A 19,959-nucleotide genomic window follows, 5' to 3' on the forward strand; every position below is an offset into this window, starting at 1 on the left:
TACAAGTTGGTTGGGTTTCTTTGTTTTGGTTTGATTTTTTAAATGTTTTCCATCGTTGCTCGAAGACTGCCATGTATCAGTGGAGAACGACAGAGAAGAGACTGATTCTGGGGGATCCACTTGTTGAGCCCCCTGAACTGAAAGACAGGTCTGCAATGTCTCTTTCAGGAGCAATTATGCACCCAAGGCAGCTATCGCTCCCTCCCCTTCAAAGGAGAAGCCTCAGAAGACCCCGGCAGGATTCATGTGGTTACAGTAACCACTGGGGGTTTGGATTCCATTTCAGATTCAGAGCAGAAAACCAGATTTCCCCTGGCACAGAGGTGTCATAACCTCCCCGTCCACTGACCACCTACCAATTCGAACCAAGCTATCTGCCAACTCAGGAGACGTGAGTGCAGCAGACTAGCACGGGTGAGGGCTACATCCCTCGAATGAGGTGAAATACCTTCGACAACGAGTTCAGACACCATCTCAAGTTCTGTGCTTTGTAGGAAACAGACATGACAACTGTGAAAGGGCATCAAAGGGGTTTCTGTGACATTTCTTCACTTTAAAGAGGGGCCAGGCAGTGGGATGCTGGCGAACCAGCTTTTTGGAAAAAGGTCCTGATGGGCAGTCTCTGCTAACTCCTGTGGTGTAAATACTCACACTGTGGCCGATTTCAAGTTACCAAAGGTTGAACAACCAGCTTACAAATTCTTATTTAATAATCAGCTCTGGAGCAGCAATAACACTAGCTACCGCATGCTTCTGGGCTGGATGTTCAGACAAACCAGGCTTTCAGGATGAGTTTGTAGCAAGGCTTAATTAAGTCTGGGATGACCTATTACTCTCTGCTAGACGGGTTGGTTAAGTACTGACAAGGGCAAGAGGCCAGTATATTCATCATCCAATGAGAAGACAGAAATGTGGCCTTAAAATCCTGTATCTCTTAGACAAAGTAACATGGTATGAGCTTAACACTAAATTTAGTAACTTTAGAAGTGCCCAGGCTTAGAAAGTTCTTTGGTTACATTACTCTTAAGGGACTAAACCCCTCACTTTCACGCCCCTCAAAGAGAACGAAGGCCTCTCTCTCCTCTGGAGCAGTCTTGAAATGTTCAGAAGTAAATAAAAAGGTTTCTTTGAACTGTTTATTAAGAAATGGAAACAAACCAAAAAAAAGCTTTAAAAATTGTATTTGTACAAGATATAGTTTTTCTTTCAGACACCAGTTATAAGTTTCTATGGAATATATCTGACGTCAACATTCTGAGATGAATTGACTATCACGTAAACATTGCCCCTCTTAGAAGATGAATAAAAATAAAAGTAAAAAACCTGTAGAGGAAAAAAGAAATCACTGCCCACTTGTAAACTGCCACTTCACTGCCAACTTTTATCCAAGGAAATCAATCTTATCAACACCTGCCAAAGGGTTTAAGAGTAGGGTGTTCCCTGAACCAGGACAGAACCAGACAAGCCAAAGGTCATGCAATGGGACCAGTGACAGAAGAAAGTAAGAACAGAGTTGCAAAGCTGACAAACACACACGCTGAGGGAGCCAGACGCCAAGTGGGAATTTTGCCCCACACGGTTCATGAAGAATGGATGTTTACAGTCTATATTCAAGCTGACGATGGAGCCAAGAGCAGATAGGGAAGTGTTACCCATTTACGATTCCAAAGAATGGGGGATGTGAATGGCAGACGGGAGCAGTGACGGCCAGAGACAGAAGGGAGATGAGAACAACACCGGTAATATGGGTAAGGAGTCTAACCTTCCCCATAATTTCCTGGGAGAGTACTTGGCTACCGAGAAAAGAAACATGTCAAGGAATAAACATAAAGAGCTGTCTTGCAGGTGAGAGAGAGAGAGAGACTGTATTATTATTACAGGGAGGAAAGGAATCCAAGAAGCAATCAGGGCCAGGAGCAGAAGGAGGGCTCAGAGGGGGAGCCTTAAAAAGAGAGGTGCAATGCAGGGTGAGCTGCTAAAGGCTTTGGGAGCGAAGCACAGCAAACCCATTGAGACCAACCGTGTCCCACCAGCGCCCTCAAGAGCACAGAGACACTCTCCTCAGCCAGATTAAATTGGAAATAGCACATGGGGTTCTGGACTACAAGAGCAGACTCTGGTGGGAACAGCGAGGTGTGACAACCTGAGGAAAAAGTAACACCTGTTGGATGCCAGCAGCCTGAGAGCCCACAGCAACCTAAAAGGCCAAGAGTCCCTCAGGCCTTAATCAGGACCCCCAGGATTATGAGGTTTGAATGAAAGTGCTGAGGTTTCAAATGTAACCAAAATTTCAAGACAGAGGCCAATTCATAAGCGAGATATCAAAGTCCCAGGAGGGCTGTCATTTTCTTGATCTTTATCAATACATTTGATTTTCAAGGTGCTTCTTACGGAAACAGAAACATACATACATCCTCTCCCCCATCCCCAATTAGTAGGATGTGGGTTTCACAATGCATGAGACTGATCTACATTTGGTTTGGAAAGTTTGGGAAGCCTTCCACATTTGGGTGGCTGGCCCATGAAGATGGAGGTCTTCAAAGAGTGGTCTTACGAAGGGTTCAGGCCTATCTGGGCTTTATCCCAGATGCCACAATAGAGCATGGCCACATACTCTGGGCTGCAGGGCTGGTGGGGACTCTTAAAGCAGCAGTAAAAATGAGACACGCCCTGCACTTGGATAGAATGAGGCTGTCAAGTGCTGGACCAAGTAGAAGGGGCATTCTCAGATCCCAGTGTGGGACCTAATCCCAGGACTGGAATACATTTATTCAACCTTTACCATGGCTCCAAAACCGCCCCTCTCTGTCAGGGAGACACCCTCGCTCAGGTCGGCCAAGTTGGTTAGGCTGGTGCCGTGGGTCCCATCGAGAGCTTCGTCATACTGCTCCAGGCTCCTGTGGGCCTCCTGCTGGCTTTCGTGCAGCCGGGCAAGCTTGCTTCTTGCCTGCACAATGAAGACATCACCAACATCGAGTAGAGTTTAGGGGAAAAGTCTCAGGCCAGATATTCTTTTTCCCTACCACCCAACCCCCAGCAATTAATGTGGATAATTGAATTACCCATCTAAGGAGTAGATGGCCCCTGTCACCAGGTTTATGAGATGTGAGACTGCTCACAAACCAAGACACCTTCTCACGGCCCCAGGAGGCCTCTTTGTATCCTCGGCCCCTGAGAGAGGCACACATTCAAACAAACATTAGTCGATTCTAAACAAGTTGAAATTGGACAAAACCCAGATTCACAATCTGTTCAAAGTGATATATGACATTCTCTTTTATGGGGTTTTTATTACCCCATTTGCTCCTCCTTGTCCTGGAGAGGGCATGGGAGGCCTGGGAGAGGAAGAAGACAATCTATGAAGTCAGACAGACCAGAGTGTGTACTTTAAATGTCTCGTAAACACTGTATGACCGCAGGCTGGTGACCTAATAACCTCTGTTTTCTCTTCTCCAAAAGAGTGGACCATTAGAAATGATGGGTAAGACACCCTTGCATTGTCTGGCAAAGTGGACAATTGTTATTATCATCATCTATTATTATTATTACCAGGAAAAGAACCTAAAGCAAGTGAAGTGAATGTGAACAAGGGGCCTCAGCACAGACACTCAGCCCTGCCAGTCATACAGACCGATACGACATCTCACGGCAGCCACCCACCTTGGCAGAAGACAGCTGGCCTCAGCAGGGCCCACCCCCAAGGAGATACCTGGTTGATTTCATCTTGTGTGGACTTCAGGGATTTGATGATGGTTTCCAGTTGAACTTTCCCGGCCTGAATGCTCTGCTCCAGCTGGGTCTCTTCCTGCTGTAGCCGGTTCAGCTCTGATTTGGCCCGGTTTAGGTCATCCTCCTGGGACTTCAGGTCGGATTCCTGCGACTGGATCTGGGTCTTCAATGAGGAAATCTAAATCAAGATGAGACAGGGCTCTGAGAGAGAATTCTTAGTTCATGATCCTGGAATGAGTTAACCCAGGGAGGCCGGATGCCTGGCTTCCTCACAGGGGCCCTCTCCACCCAGAACAAAGACGGAAATAACAAGACAGACATGCTCGCCCCATGTGACTGACACAAAGTTGCTTTGGGATAAGTAGGAACTCAAGCTGGGACAAACACAGGCAACCTGTCTGTCCCCAGGGGCTGAATGCCTCCATACCAGGCCTCAGAGGGTTTTACAATCTGCTGAGACTGCAGCCTCCCTGGTTTATCATGAGCAGTGAAGACGGCAGAGGAGGGAGAGGCATGCTGGACCCCAGCACTGTGGGGCATGGGCCAGGATCGGGTGTCCACACACACAGGTTCGTGGGGACCGAGGCCATTCAATTATATGATTTGGTGGGTGAGACTGAGGTCAGGTCCCAAATGTGTGGATACTTTTCCAAATGATACATCCAACTACTCTACTAAAACAGAAAGATGTCTCCATATTTTGTTTCAAGGTCATCGTGAGCTCAGAGAAGCCCTCAGGAAGCTCCCTCCCCACACTGGGCATGGGCAGGACTTACCATTTGAGTCTCATCCTGACACTTCTGCCTGACGTCACTCAGCATGTCTCTGAGCTTGGCCTTCTGCTGGTCCATTTCATCTAAGCGGTCCTGGGCATCCTGTTTCTGAGCTTCCAGCTCTTGTAAACTGCTTGTTTCCCGGTCTAAGTCATTTTGTAATTCCTAGGGAAGGGTTGTGTGAATTTACTTGAGACTAGTGAAAGTGGACCATGCTGAGATAACAGGTCACAGCCTGGGCTGGAGCCCCTGGATGCCTATGCTCAGAGTGGCACGCTGGGCACACTGACTGTGAACGCATGCAGCTTGGCGGGGTGGCCTGGCTCAATCTCTAATGAAGCCCCTCCTAAGAGAGACCAGGTGCCAGGAGAGGGGCTGGGCCCCTGGCAAGAAAAGCTCTCCAATGACTTGTGGCTGGGGTGGGCAGGGGAGAAGGGTCACCTGAGCATAAATGAACTGGGACAAAGGGCACAAAGAAATAGCATGGGTGCTGTCAGAGTCATGGGGGGTGGGGGGGACAGGGAGATCAAACTGATGCTGCACAGGTGGAGAGGACCCCCGGTCGTAGTACCACTTAGGATACACCGAAAGGCCGAGTAGGCAGCAGCCAGAAAAAGGGGCAGATGTGACCAGGTCATCTCAGATGTGCCCTGTGTTCACCAGTCTCAAGTAAATTCAAAGACCCACCAGACAGGGCTCGTGATGGGGCCACAGGGAGCCTAGTATAGGGGTAGCAGGTGTCCTGCTCCAGCTGAAGCAAACAGAAGTGGGGTGAGGGTGGCAGAGGCTGCACTCCATTCTGCAGCGGAAAGTCCTGGCAGGTCATTTAAGTGTGGGAGTGGGAACTGCTGATTCTCCATTGCTAAAACTCCTCCAAGTCAGCCATATCTATGTAGATGGCCAGTGTAAAAATCTTGCCTCCAATTACTATTCTTCTAGGGAAAGAATCCTAGAGGTGTATGAAGCATGTGAAAACACACAACATCTGGGACAGCAAAATCTTCAATTCTATCAGATGAGGCTGGCTGATGACTGATAGTACAGAGCACTCAAAGGACCAGGATGCTGCACCTTGAGCTCTAAGTTATAATATGAAATGAACAAGGCGTGTTGCAAAACACACTTGGGTGTTGCACCCTGGCATTCATGCAAACGGAAGGAGAGAATATACACAGATGTCTCTCCTTAATAATATGCACATGACCTTTCTGGAAGGCCTCCTGGGAGCTAATCAAATATACCTCTGGAGGCCAATAGGAGGAAGGGAGGCTTATTGTCTCTGATTTTCAACTAGGCAAATGTCTTATAGAATACCTTACCTATTTGTAAGATAACTAAAGCTGATCTGGATGGCGAAGGAGAGTGGGCTGATAGAGAGGGCCAGGATGGTGGGGAAGGGCGTTCAGGCTGGGCACGGGAAGAGGTGATGTAGCCTGGGCAAGATGGTGGCTGTGGCACCAAAGAAGGGGCAAATTTGAGTCCCTAGTGGGTTGAGGGAGGATGGGTAGTGGGCTGATCCCCAGGGTGGCTGGTGTCTTTCCAGGCGAAAACCTGAAGGAGGCACGGGTCTGTCTCTCCCTGCTTAGAGGACAAGAACACCTTAGCTCTCTCTTCTCTCAATAGCTAAAATGCATCTGAGTTACTGGGGGGAACTGGGTTCTCTGCTCCCCAGTCTCCCTGCCCCTAATCTTTAAGTCAAGGAGCAGCTCTCAAGTCTGATAAGTTTGGAAGATAACGCAGAATGTTTGAAAGAGGGCTGGTGGTGGAGAGTCTGGGATTTGGGTTTGTCACATCTGAGGGAAGAACAGGTTATGGGGGAGGGAGAGGTGAAGGAGGGAGATGGGTCAGGCCCAGTATGGGAGCCTGGGCTATCAGGTAGCCAACAGCCTGGGCCATCAGAGAATTGACCTCATTGTGTAATGTAAAGGAGCCATCAAAGAGCTCAGCTGGGACAAAGACCCACAGTCCATGGTTAGGAAGGGCTCCGGGATCAGTGTGTCTGAGGCAAAGAGAGGACAGAAATCACCCAGATGACCCACAGACTCAACTCAGCCCCTGTCAGAACCCCAACTGCCTTCTGTGTAGAAACTGACAAGTGGATTCCAAAATTCATAAGGAAATGCAAGGGATCCAGACTAGCCAACACAATCTTGAAAAAGAAGAACAAAATTGACAAACTCACACTTGTCGATTTCAAAACTTATTACAAAGCTACAGTCATCAAGACAGTGCGGTACTGGCATAAGAAGAGACATACAGATTAAAAGGATACAACTGAAAGTCCAGAAATAAACCTGTATATCTATAACCAACTGAAGTGTGCCAAGACCATTCAGTGGGAGAAAGAATAGTTTCTTCAACAGTGCTGTAAAAGCTGGATCTCCACATGCAAAATAATGAAGTTGGATCTTCACCTCACATCATGTACAAAAATTAACTCAAAATAAATCAATAACCTGACTGTAAGAGCTAAAACTATAAAATCCTTAGAAAAAAACATGGGATAAATCTCGGCGATCTTGGCCTTGGCAATGGGTTCTTAGATATGACACCAAAAAAGCAAAAAAGAGGAACCCGATAAATTGGGCTTCACCAAAATTTAAAACTTTTGTGCTTCAAAGGACACTATCAAGAAAGTGAAAAGATAACCCATAGATGGGACACAATATTTGCAATTCATATATCTGATAGAGACTTCTATCTAAAAACCTGAAAAACTCTAACAGCTCAGCTATTAAAAAAATACCCAGTTTAAAAATGTATCTTAAATTGGCTTTTCTCGAAAGAAGATATACGAATGACCAATAAGCACATGAAAAGATGCTCCACGTCACTAGAGAAAGTATTCAGGGCAATGAGATACCACTCCAAAACCGACAGGAAGCCTGTAATAAAAAATGGCAAGTGTTGACAAAGATGTGGAGAAACTAGAATCCTTATGCATTACTGGTGGAAATGTAAAATGGTGCAGCCGCTTTGGAAAACAGTCTGGTGGGCCTTCGAAAGTTTAAAGAGAGTTATCATATGACCTAATAATTTCACTCATAGGGATATACCCAAGAAAAGTGAAATCACATGTCCATACAAAAACTTGCACATTAATGTTCAATGTAGCACTATTCACAATAGCCAAAAAGTCAAAAAGCCCAAATATCCATCAAATGCTAAAAGAATGAAATGTGGTCCAGACACACAATGTAACTCAGTCGTAAATAAGAATGAAACACTAAGACATGCTACAACAGGAACGAACCTTGAAAACATCATGCTGAGCAAAAGAAGCCAGACACTAAAGGCCACATGATGTGTGACTCCATCCATATGAAATGTCCAGAACAGGCAAATCCATAGAGACGGAAAGGAGATTGGTGGCTGCCAGGGGTGGGGGAGGAGAATGGGGAGTAACTGCTCATGGGAACGAGGTTTCTTTGGAGTGATGAACATGTTCTATAACTAACTGATTGTGGCCATGGTTGTACAACTCTGTGCATATCCTAAAAACCGCTGAATTACACACTTTAAATGGGTGAATTATATGGTACGTGAATCATATCTCAGTAAAGCTACTGCTACAAAAACAAAAATGAAAGATGCCAAAGGCCCTCAGTGGAGCAGCAACAGTGGAAATGGAGAAAAGGAGATGCCCAGGGCAGGACGGGGACAGGGGACAATGTGAACAGAAAGACTGAGCTTGAGGCTGAGCTTCTGTCACTTAAAACCAAACGTAAACCGACCTGAGTGGAACAAAGGGCTCCCACCCCACTCTGGGCCCTGACCTGAAGCTGTGCCAGCAGGTGTAGCATGTGCTCTCCTGGCCTAGCCCACCCAGGAAAAGGCAGCAGGAACCAAAGCCAAATCTGTTTTCGTAAGGGAACTTTAAAAAATAGATTGTGTTCTATCCCTGACCAAGGTGCTGCCATCAGATATGGCAGGAGAGCCACACCCCAGCTGACTTACAAATGAGGCCCCCATGGAACAGGGTTGGCTTGGCTGGTGCTGTGCTTCCTCCCAGCTGTGGGGGTCTATCAGGGTGCACATGTATCCCCATGTCGCAAAGGCAACAGGGGCATGCTGTCAGAGCCCACCAGCTAGGGCTCTGGGTGGCCTCGCCATGCCTGCTGCAGACTAGAAAGGACTTCAGAGGGAGTCTCTGCAAAGCCCAATGGCTTTCTCAGAATCGACTGGGAGCAGGTGCCAGAGACGTGGTGACTGGTTTCCTTGGGAGTTAAATGACATGACATCATCCTCAGTAATCACAATGAAAAGCAGAACTGGTCCAGGCAACACAGTGGCAAGCTGGGCTGAGACATGAGGGAAGATGAGGCCACCACCTCTGACAAACCCCAGAATGAAAAGATGGAAGGTGAGGTGATACAGCGATGGGGGTGTGTCTGGTGTCAGTTCTAGGACGTGGATGGAAATCAGAGGGCTAAGTGAGAATGACTGGATGAACATATAAACATTCAGAAAATATAGTCCCTTCGCCTGTCACGTGGTCTTATAATTGAAGCAGCTCTTTAGAGCAAAAAACACTGAATATCAGAGGCAGGCCAGTCCCTGCCATTTGATCTAGAACACTGCAGGAGACCACTGAAGGTCCAATTCTTACTGCCAATGTGCAGAGAGAGTGAGAAACCAGTAAAGAGGAGTCTGGACATAGCACGGTATGAACTGATGACAGTCCTGCAGCTGGGTGGGCACACCACCCCACCACCCACAGACCACAGCTACGGCAGAGGATATTTCCTGCAGGTTGGCAGGCAGGCATTAAGTGCTACCCACCCCATGTCTCAGAGTCCTCCAGCCCCTTGTGGGTAAGTGCAGGGGACAGGGAGGAGGGCTGCCCACTACTCCATGAGTCCAACTGAGTCAGCCGTGACTTTGCCTGGCCCAGTTTGGTCTCCCACACCAAGAGGTGGCCCAGAAAGAACTAGCCACTCACATGGCACACACTGAGGCCAGAGCTGCTCTCAGCTCTGTGCAGAGCAGCCCATGCACTCATCTCCCCATTCTGAGCGCTAAAGGCCCCCAAGCAGAGCCTGCCAATCCCAGCTCAGCCTCATTCTCAGAGCCCCACAGCCAACTCAAGTCCTTTCCCAGAGATGGCCCCTTCTCTATCCATTCACACCTGAGATATCACAGGAACCTACGTCTCTTCAAGGATGTAGCTCCCAGGTGCTGACCATTTTGCTCCTAGTGCAGTCTCTCCTCCGCTCATTGGCCCCAAGTGAGTGCTGAGCAGGTATCAGACTCCAAGATCCAACCCCACAATCCAGGAAAGCAGAACACTCATTACCAATGTTATTGTTAAATAACTTATTTAACTTGTGACAAGTTAAATAACTTGTCACACAGCTGCTAAGGAGAGCCAGGTCTGAGCCCAGGCATTTAGACCCTTCTAGGCTCTGCCATCACCAACACCTGCTAGGAGACACTCCAAGCAAGACTGTCCTGAGGACAGGTTAGCGGCCACTGTCTGACCCTTGAAAACTCAGGCTGAGTGAAAGAAGCCAGACACCAAAGACCACATGTTATATGATCCCATTTATATGAAATGTGCAGAAGAGGCAAATTCAGAGACAAAGCAGAGTAGCGGCTGTCAGGGACAGGGGGATGAGGAGTGACTGCTAATGGTTATGAGGTTTCTTTTTAGGGTGATGAAATGTTCTGGAACTAGAGGCGATGATTAAGTAACATATATGCTAAAAATCACTGACTTGTACACTCCAAATGAGTGAATTTTACATTGTGGGAATTATATAGCTCAATGTAGAAAAAAATCCCCTATGACTATAGGGAATTTAACAAAATTCGCTTGAAGCCCCCATAGAACTCGTCTCTAATGAGTGTGGGGCTACCTTCCCTTGTCCTGTCCCACCACCGCTGACATCCTGCCGCCACCTACGTCGCGCCACCAATGGGAACTCCCTGAACTGCATCTGATACAGGTCGACCTGACCAGGAGCACCGTGCTTACCTGTACCTCATTCGTTTTCTGTCTGATGGCCTCTTCCTTTTCCCTAATGTCTTGTTCCAGTGAGTATTTCTCCCTGAATGTTTAAAGATATTTCATGAAAGCACAGTGAATAAGTCAACTGACACCAGGGCAGGCTCTCCACCTGACTTCTTAAGACCCAATTCCACCCATCCCCATGGAAACCCACCCCTCTTGGTGGGGGTGGAAGTCTAGGAACAACCCCGGGAACCATTCACCCTATGTGACCCCTTCCCCTTGGAGGGAAAGGTGGGAGGAATGTATGGATGTGAAGAGGCATCACTCCCAATGTGGCCATGCGAGCTCTCCAAAGCAGGGCATTTTCAAAGAGGGAATCAGAGTGATGCCCATGGTGGGAAGGACTTTAAAGACTAAGGGGCCACGAAGGAAGGAGCACGGGATGGCCTCTCAGAGCGAATGAGCCCCTGGCCACACCGGGTGAAAAAGTAGACTGCAGACCCACAGCTGCGAGGAACTGGATTCAGATTCCCCCCACCCCACCACCCCACCCCACACACACACCTGTGGTTCAGCCAACGCCTTCACCTCAGCCTAGGCAGGGAGCCCAGACGAGCCCTCCCGGACTTCTGGTCTACAGAGCTAATAAATGAGTGATGTTTTAAGCTGCTACATTTGTGGCAATTTGTTATGCAGCAAAAGTAAGGAAAGTAACACTCTCCAAGTCCTCCGCTCACTCACGCACTGAATGGTGGCATCTGCTGCTGACACACAAGAGGCCCCTACCCTCATGGAGTTCACAGGCCAGTGGAGACAGGTGACAACTCAATCACAAACAAATATAACCAACCTAAGGGCCACAAAGGGAAATCCAACAGGATAAAGAAAGAGAAGGGCTCTCTGGGGAGGTGGCTTGTGATGGGAGATGTGGAAGAATGTTCCAGACAACAGGAACAGGAAGCCAAAGCTCAGCTGGGGGAGCCACTGCGAGAAGTTTGAAGTGATGCAAAGTGGGGTGAGGGGGTGTCCAGAGGGCTGGCAGCAAGAAGTGGCAATGAGGGTCTCTGGCCCCAGGGGCTGCCCTATTCTACCCCTCACAAAAGGCCGTGGTTGGCACTGTGTGCACCAGGTGTTCGGTGGGGCTCTGCCCGTCTCCTCTGCTGCACACAGCTCCGCCCCACAGCAACCAGCATTGCTCTCCTCCTTATGGACAGCGTCCTGCCCCGAACTCATATGTTGAACCCTAAACCCCAGAGTGCTGGTATTAGGAGGCAGGGCCTTTGAAAGGTGATTAGGTCATGAGGGTAGAGACCTCATGAATGCGACTAGTGCCCTTATATAAAGAAAAAAGATGCCAGAGTTTTCCCAGACCCCTTCCCCATGTGAGGACACAGTGAGAAGACAGCTGTCCATGAACCAGGAAGCACCTTCACCAGACATCAAATCTGCTGGTGCCTTGATCCTAGACTTCCAGCCTCCAGAACTGTGAGAAGTAAATGTCTGGTGGGAAGTTCCCCAATATACGACAGTGTGTTATAGCAGCCGAATGCAATGAGACACTCCTCCTGTGCCCAAAAGGGCTGCCTAGCAGCAGGAACATCACTAGCCAGTATACCTGCCTCCTCCACCAGAATTCAGCACTTGTAAAACAAGAAGGCTTTCTTTGGGACATTCTGCCAAAGATGAAACAACTACCTAATAATACAGTGTCCTCTTTACACACAACCCATTAAGACTGGATCACACTGCATGTGTCGCCATGTCCCCATCAGTAACAGGCTGCTAGGTCCCTCTCAGAGCTGCCAGCTGGGGGCTGCTGCTCCAGGCCCGGCCTCCTGCAGACAGATGCTCTGTACATACCTGCTTCTCACCTTCACAGGGGAAACACTCCCAGCTGCCAGAGGCTGCAGAGGCTCCCCTGGCCTGACTTGGACACTGGTGTCCCTGCTGAGACCCAACTCTTGCATTATACCCCCTCCTCTCTGCAGTTCTGATTAATAGCCGACCCACGCTCTAGGACACCGGTCTCCATCTTCAGAGGCCATCTCAGCCTTGCCAGGTGGTCCGTAACCTCTGGTTTGGAAGACATGGGCCCTGGAGCCAGTGAAGGAACGGAGACCACCCTCTGGGCTGAGTGTGAATCAGGAAGTTTGGCTGCCGAGGCTCTGTGATTCACCTAACCGATCCTACCCGATGTCTGATCTGCCTCTGTTTCCCCCACTGCTGAGGTGTCCCCAGCTGTGAGCTCTGGGAATGCAGGCCACTCTAGCAAAGAACTGCCATTTTTATTTTTGGGCAAAGCACCACTGGCCCTCTGCTCGATGCCCCAAAATAAGGAAAGCGCGCCTTCCCCCAGCACTAACTGGAAAGGGGATGCTGCTCTGGAGAGGATCAAAGTGCCACACAGAAAGAGGACATATTTTTTTTATTCCAAAAGTGCACACACCCTGTACAAAGCCCTTGTTCATATGTGGGGAAACTGAAGCAGTGAGCACAGAAAGAGCGAGAGACCTGGATGTGAGGCCCCTCTAACAGTTTAGCTGTTGGTTCCTAAGCCATTAAAGCACCACCCGAGACTCAGTTGCTTTATGTGTCAGAGATAACAAGGCCTTTGGGGAAATGGGGTGCTGGTGCTGCCTGGGGAATACCTGCTTGAGACCCCACAGCCCACACTGGCTCCAACTAAAAACCTTATCTACTCAAGTTCATTAAGCCACTTCGGGAACTCAATAGAATATATGTCTCTTGTCTTTTCCTAACCATACTTGTGACAGTCAACTTTCTTGGTTTTTCCAAAGCCTCTGATTACTTCCAACAGCGACCCAGGGTAGGGTTAGTGTGAGATTCAGAATCTGAGGGGAAGGAGCTGCTCTCATATACCTTTGTAGCTGGGCAATCTCTTGACTGATATCGTCGAGTTCCTTCACACCAGTGAACTCCCCCGATCCAAGAGAACTTGAGCTGTCCTGCAACCAAATTCAAACACAGAATAAAATATTACCACACTGACCTCACTACACAGCAGGGACTAGCAGATCTTAGAATAAAGGATAAAATCACCTCTCCCCCCCCGCAGACCCTGGGAACTATCTGGGCATCCAGTCACAACCAACCAGACACAACTGGGGCCCCAGGGGAAGGCTCACATGGGATGCCAACGCCACCTGGTGGCAGGCTGTGGAAGCAACACGAACAAGACATGCACCAGTGGCTTACTCACCGGGATGGGGGTGCCTCTCTCTGAGGGTGGGACCATGTCCGGCGAGAGGACCTGAGGGGGGTCGATGCCTTTACTGACCTTCTGCTGAATGAAATACATAGCTAACGCGAATTGGTCTTTGCTTAACTTCCCCGTTTGCCTCGTATCGGCCAGAGCCCTGGGAGAAATGTGGGGATGCTAATTACACATCACAGACAACGGATAGAGGATTCAGCCAGAATGATGAGTACCAGTCAGGGAACTCATGCTTTTAAAAACACAAAAACAACAGGCTGAAGCACAACGCCTTTTCTACTGAACACCTCACTCCCGGCCCCCAACCCCAGCACCCTGTCGGGGCGGAAGGGAGCTCCCTCCTGGCTCCTGATCTGCATGCAGATGGCAGACACGACGGTCTAGGACAGAGCAGCCACTCTTAGGGAACGGAAGTGGGCCACGTGTGCACTCAGATCTTTGGCCAGTGTCTACGGTCCTGGGTCATCTGAACAGTCTAGGTCGCTGGTTTTCAGTAGAGACAATAGCAGCAGCATTTTAGGTTGTCATCATGAGGGGATGGGGCCTAGAAAGCCAGGCATGGCCACACTGCACAGGACAGTCCCTCCCTGCCAAGGTGTCCCTGCCTGAGTGGCCTTCTGGTGTCCCAGCAGAAGGACAAGGCAACACATAAGCTCCGTGACACCTTCGGGAACCAGAAGCTTGTTGCTATGGGAAGAAATGCCTCACATGGTAAAGACTCAGCCTCCATGTCTATGATAAATGTCTTCCTTTCACTTACTGTCCACTCAACACAGTTGTTCCCACTGCGTGGAGTCACTGCAGAAACAGCGAGACCATTTTCTAATGCGCAGTAAAGGAGCGCTGGGAACGCTCAACAGACTTGGGCCTGAAAACACTGTCAGTAAACAAGGCTGTGGGAAGCATGGAGATCTGCTAAAAGTCGCTGATAAAGACTGGTTTAAAAACGTCTTTGTTATTATCACACTTCCAGGTCTGCCTGCGAGAGCCGGTCTTGCCGCACACCCAAACCACGGCAGCTCAGGCTGCTGCCTCTTCTCTCCAGCCCCTCCCCTGCTCCCCATCTCTCAAGGATCCTGGGCTCCGAGGCCACATGCAGGTGGTCTGTCAGTGTTCATGCTCATCCTGACACCATGCTGACTGGCCGGGTGCCAGGTGCCATTCAGGGAAAGGCCTAGGCGCTGTCTTCCCCCTGAAACTTCTCTTGCCCTGCTCTCTCTCCTTCAGTTATGTCTCCTTTTGCCACCTGCTGACAAATTTGGACTGTTGTTTCATTTTCCTAGTGGTGACTCTACGACTCATTCCATCTGTCCTTTCCCTCCACTCCCTGTATACAGTCTCCTGCATTCCTTCTTTAATCCAAGCATATTGATGATTTTGTTGCATAATTTAGTGTCATTATACCACTTACAGGTTGAAGAATATTTTATAAATTATTACTTCCTTGAACTGTCCCTTTGTATGAAGATCAAGGTGTCGCATCACTACCTATGAATTCCACGTTTGTCCATTTCAGGTGATAAAGGGGGCTGCATTTTATCGGTTTCTAAAAGGGGACCCTGGATTGAAAGGGACTGCAACTGGGCCTCCCTCAGTTGCTTTGGTGACTGATTCTGGACACCCCATATTCCTTCAGACAGGACGGCCCACTTTCTGGGGCCAGGGCCTCACTTCATGATGTGGATGTCTGTGATTACTGCTCAGGATTGTTATTTCCCCAAGTCACTCAGTACCGTACTAACTGCTCTACTTGGAGGGCTCAGCTCTCCAGAATTACACTAAAATTCTCTCCTTGTAACTCCCAAGTGAAACCCCCTAAGGCCCAGGAAGTGACTTTCACCACTGGCCAGTTACAAAAGGAACCACCTCAGTAATGTGAAGACTGCTCTGCCTGGCCCCAGAGGAAAGTGAGGTGAGGTGCAGACCTGAGACTTACTGAGAGTATGCCTTCCCCCGGGAGCCACATCACTGGCTTGCAGAAGGCAGGTCATCCAGGGCAGGTGGCTGAACCCCTATTGCCCGGGGCAGCCTGGCTAGAGCCTTTGGGACCCTTACTATACACTCCCCCAGAGGAGGCAGGCCCACTGGCTGTGGCAAAGGCTAAACCTCCTGCTAGAATCAGCATAACCACCAGCAAGAACTGGTCCCAGCCATTTAAGCAGGCCGCCCCAGAGCTCTCTAGAGGGATGAGACAGGAGACCCTCCTGCTGGAGAAGAATGAACTCATGTGCACAGAACACAGGGACCTCACCCAGCTCCCATCAGCCCGGCGAGAATGAAGTAAGGAGCAGACAAGGAGGCCAATGCACAGCTGGGATGGTGCCCTGACCACCCAGGCCCCTGACTGCCACACCCTCCTGTACTGACTGCTGTACAGCATGGCCTCATCTCTACAAGGTCCCTTGGAACCCCCACAGCTATTGCATCTACAGAGCAAGGCCCAAATACCAAGGAGCAGACATGCGTCCATCCACCCTTACCATATGTGTGCTAAAAGGTTCTGGGTGAGGCCAGAGTGCATGAAGATCTCCTTCACCTCCTGGCCACTCACATAGCCGTCCAGGTCTAGGTCAGTCTTCAGGAAGATCTCATCAAAGCGCATCTTGTCTGCCACTGGCACCACCCAGTTCACTGTTGGCTGAAACGGTTTTTTGAAATGGTTAATCCTCAAGCTTTTCATCACCTAAAAATATATCCTATTCGAATGCTTTCACATGTGGAAAACCCTCCTCAAGACTCCATGAGCCAAAAGGGCAGAAAGGATCTCTGCTCTGTAAGCAGGGAAATTGAAGCTGAGAGAGGTTAATGCCAACTCAGTCGATCTCACCCAACGGCCAGCCAGCATCTCTTTGCTCCCCAGCACAGCACCCAGCTCCCCTTGTGCAGAGAGGGAGGTACAGACTCAGCAGGTCTGTCCGCCAACAGTCCCTCCACCCCCACTGTCTGGGACACGCCAGTGACGTTCCAAGAGGGGCTTCAGGTGTGCCGGGCAGCACTCTCCTGACTGCCCATTTTGGAAGGCCCGTCTCCGACACCAGCCTTCCTGGTCTGCCATCTTCTCTCCGCAAACGCTTCTCTGTAGCTGCCAGGGCTGTGTCGATGCTCACAGAACCAGGATTCTGTACTTTGTACTTCTCCCTGTGACACAGTAGTCCCCTGGTGAGGTATTGGTGTGCACACAGTACCAACAGGGAGCCTCTGAAAAGCATGCCCCACTTCCTCAAGGAAGGCTGCTGACCTGGCAGACGGAGCTGAGAGCTTGACGCAATGTGACTTTGGCAGCTGTGGGTCTTGGCCTCCCATACCACCTGCTCAAGTTTACTTAAGAAGGGCAAATGCCACCAAGGGTCCCCTAGGACCCATGCACCTCCTAATCCAGGGCCTCAAGGCCCCGTGGGCACTCAGGGACAGGCCCCTTTGATTGCTAATTCTAGATGTATCACTTCCAACCTTTGGCGCTCTCGTGACACACGTTCCACAGCATCACTGCCACTTTTACTTGAGACGTATCTCCTCAGCTGCTTTTCCCGGTCTCCCTCGTTAACCAAATCTGGCGGGATCCTGACACGAGCACCAGGAGACCAGACAGCGAGTAGGGAAGCCAAGGCACCATGTTACCAGACTGTTTCAGTTTGGGGTTTCGGACAGGGAGTAGGATAACAGTACAGCAAAGAACTGATCAGAAAACTTATCAGACTCTATGCATCAAAGTCAAACAGCAAGAGCTCTGGCAGTGAGAGCTCAGGCGGTGAGAGAGACCTGAGTTTTACTTGTCACATTATATGACCCTTGCAAGCAGCCTCTGATGTGCTGTAGAACGTGGTCAGAGGAGACCCAGAAACAGGAACTCTAATGAAGAGGCCCGCTGTCTTAAGTCAAGTGACTAGAACAAGCTAAACCCTTAAATGCAAAAGGAAAAATAACAGTGGATCAGACAGGCTAAGCTGAGAAGAATGCCTTCTTTGTCCCATGGGTTCCAAGAAATTACAACTCTGGCACAAGAGTCCTAACATCTGCTGTGCAAACAGAACGACCTTGCTGCCTGATCTCCAGGGTATTGGGTGTGTTAGCAAAACCCCAGTGCCTGCTTGGCTATATACCCACATGGGACAAACTTCCCCTTGAAGCCGGATCTTACAGAACAGGCTGGGTTTAAGGCCAGCAAAGTGGCTCAGGCCACCAATGAATGGGAACAGACCCCAGTGGCTAGAAAAGGCTTCATCCCACACCTGGCCATGAGGGCAAGACCAGATGGAACTTGGGAGGGGAGGCCCCCTGACAGGGCATTACTGGCCTGGGCATGAGGGAAGTGGGAGAGAGGGTGCACGACAACTGTGGGTCCCCAGAACTGTCTGTGATTCCACCAGCTGCCCCTGTTCATGAGGAAGGGGACGCACTCTCCCACTCCCACCTCTGGCCCGATAGCTGCCACTGGTAAAGTCAGTCTAGTCAGGGGGTCGGCAGCACGCTCCTAGGATCTGGGGACAGCCACCAGCTCACCAGGGAGTGGGTCATGAGGCTGGTCAACCTGCGCACATCAGCAACTTCAGCCCCATTTGCTTCCTTGTTACGAAAACACATCACCACTAACCTAGCCTACAGGACTTAATAAGAACTCTGGGCAAGAATTCTGCAGACTCAAGAGGTGCTGGGTTGTCTTAAAAAACAAAAGCTCACGCAGATCTAAATGACTGGCCTCATCCCCTCTTTCTGTCCCCATCTCACTGTCCCCTGGCTCACTCTGCTCCAGGCTTCTCCCCGTTTCTAGAACACACCAAACACTCCCACTTCAGAGCTCTGGCACAGCCTAGTCCTCTTATGGCTTCATCGCACCAACATCTCATCAGTGGCCATCCGGCTGGCCCCATCTGTAGAAGCATGCCCCGCTACCCACCCAGACACTTCCAGGACAAGTCCTGTCCTGCTTTCTCATAGCTGTCCGACCTTCCTTAGTTTATTGATTTACTTATTGTCTGCCTCCCTACAGAGGGCAGGGGCTTGTCGCACGGTTACTGTGGCACACCCCCCCCACCACCACCAAGGACCTCCAGGACATGCTGGGCACGGCTGGAGAGCTGCTAAAGGTGCCCAGACTGGGCCATCTAGACTTCTTGGCAGACAACCATGTGAAGCTCACCCAGTGGAAGTTAATGCCTGTGGGCCATGCCTTCCGCCTGGCTGCAGTACTGACGGAAACTGTTAGCCTCGTTACCAAGCCACCCGACCCTCTCTGATCTTTTTTATACTCTAGGGTGTGATGTGTGTTCTATGAGCTCCTTGAAAATGAGCCTCCGCAGTCAGACGGTTAACCTTACAAATATGTCATGAGCAAGAGAAATCACTGTCTGATTATGCACTTCTCATTTTCATTTTTATCACATTCTGAAGTTGTGTGGTGGTGCCAACTGGCCTTGTCACATTTATTGCTTTGCCTTTGAAACCACAAATGAGGCAGAAAGCAAAGCATGATTCCAGATGTAACTCATTCTTGCATGTTTTAGACGATCTCAAAGGTGAGCTTTTATAAAGATGCTGCAGTGACCAGAACAAAATATGCCTTTTGATACATAAGATACTATCGTACAGAGAGCCTCTCACTCACCTGATCATTCAATATATATTTGCTGAACATCAAAGTACCAGAGATTGTCCTAGTTGGTGAGATTATAAACAAGAACTCTGCTCTCTTGAAGCCACAGGGTGTGTGTAAACAGATGACACATAATTGATTACATAACACACCAGGCGTGAGAATCTAGAATAATTCTGAGTAGAGGGAGGAGAATGGCTGGAGGGGCAGGGCCTGGGGTGTGCTGGGTAATGGTGTGATCACACCAGGCTCCCCTGATGAGGTACTCCATGAGCAAAGGGCTTACAAAGCAAGGTGCCACAGTAAATCTGGGGACACCCCTCCTAATAGAGAGACTGCCTGAGGCAAGAAAGGCAAAGATGAGAGGAGAGAGCCTGTCTGGAGGTGGGAAACTTACTGGGTGTGTCTGAGGAAGGGTCGTTATTTATGAGCAAGTGAACAAGAAAGTTAATTCTGAATCCCTGTTGCTATGCACTGAATATATGTGTCCCCTCAAATTCATATGTTGAAATCCTAACCCCAAAGTGATGGTGTTAGGTGGGGCCTTTGGGAGGTAATTAGGTCATGAGGGTAGAGCCTTCGTGAAAGGGATTAGTGCCTTTATAAAAGGGAGCCCAGAGAGCTCCTTTATCCCCTCTGCCATGAGAGCACACGGTGAGAAGAGAGCTGCCTGTGAACC

At 49.5% G+C, this 19,959-nt stretch overlaps 1 protein-coding gene across 9 annotated transcripts in view; it reads right to left on the reverse strand.

Annotated features, from left to right (window-relative positions):
- Positions 1-19,959, reverse strand: part of EPS15L1 (epidermal growth factor receptor pathway substrate 15 like 1) — an 88,852-nt gene that overhangs the window by 35,452 nt on the left and 33,441 nt on the right. For all 9 annotated transcript variants that reach the window (XR_001598473.2, XR_001598474.2, XM_016157741.2 and 6 more), the window contains exons 10-16: positions 16,171-16,328; positions 13,676-13,832; positions 13,336-13,421; positions 10,480-10,552; positions 4,506-4,667; positions 3,710-3,907; positions 2,783-2,947 (exon numbers count right to left, since the gene is read on the reverse strand). Coding sequence is in view for 7 of the 9 variants with exons in the window: in XM_016157741.2 (XP_016013227.1) it covers positions 2,783-2,947; positions 3,710-3,907; positions 4,506-4,667; positions 10,480-10,552; positions 13,336-13,421; positions 13,676-13,832; positions 16,171-16,328 (999 nt within the window). In the remaining 2 variants the exon portion in view is untranslated. The remainder of the gene's footprint in view (positions 1-2,782; positions 2,948-3,709; positions 3,908-4,505; positions 4,668-10,479; positions 10,553-13,335; positions 13,422-13,675; positions 13,833-16,170; positions 16,329-19,959) is intronic.

The sequence above is a fragment of the Rousettus aegyptiacus genome, unplaced genomic scaffold, assembly GCF_014176215.1.
Source record: "Rousettus aegyptiacus isolate mRouAeg1 unplaced genomic scaffold, mRouAeg1.p scaffold_m13_p_16, whole genome shotgun sequence".
In the NCBI taxonomy this organism is placed as follows: Eukaryota; Metazoa; Chordata; class Mammalia; order Chiroptera; family Pteropodidae; genus Rousettus; species Rousettus aegyptiacus.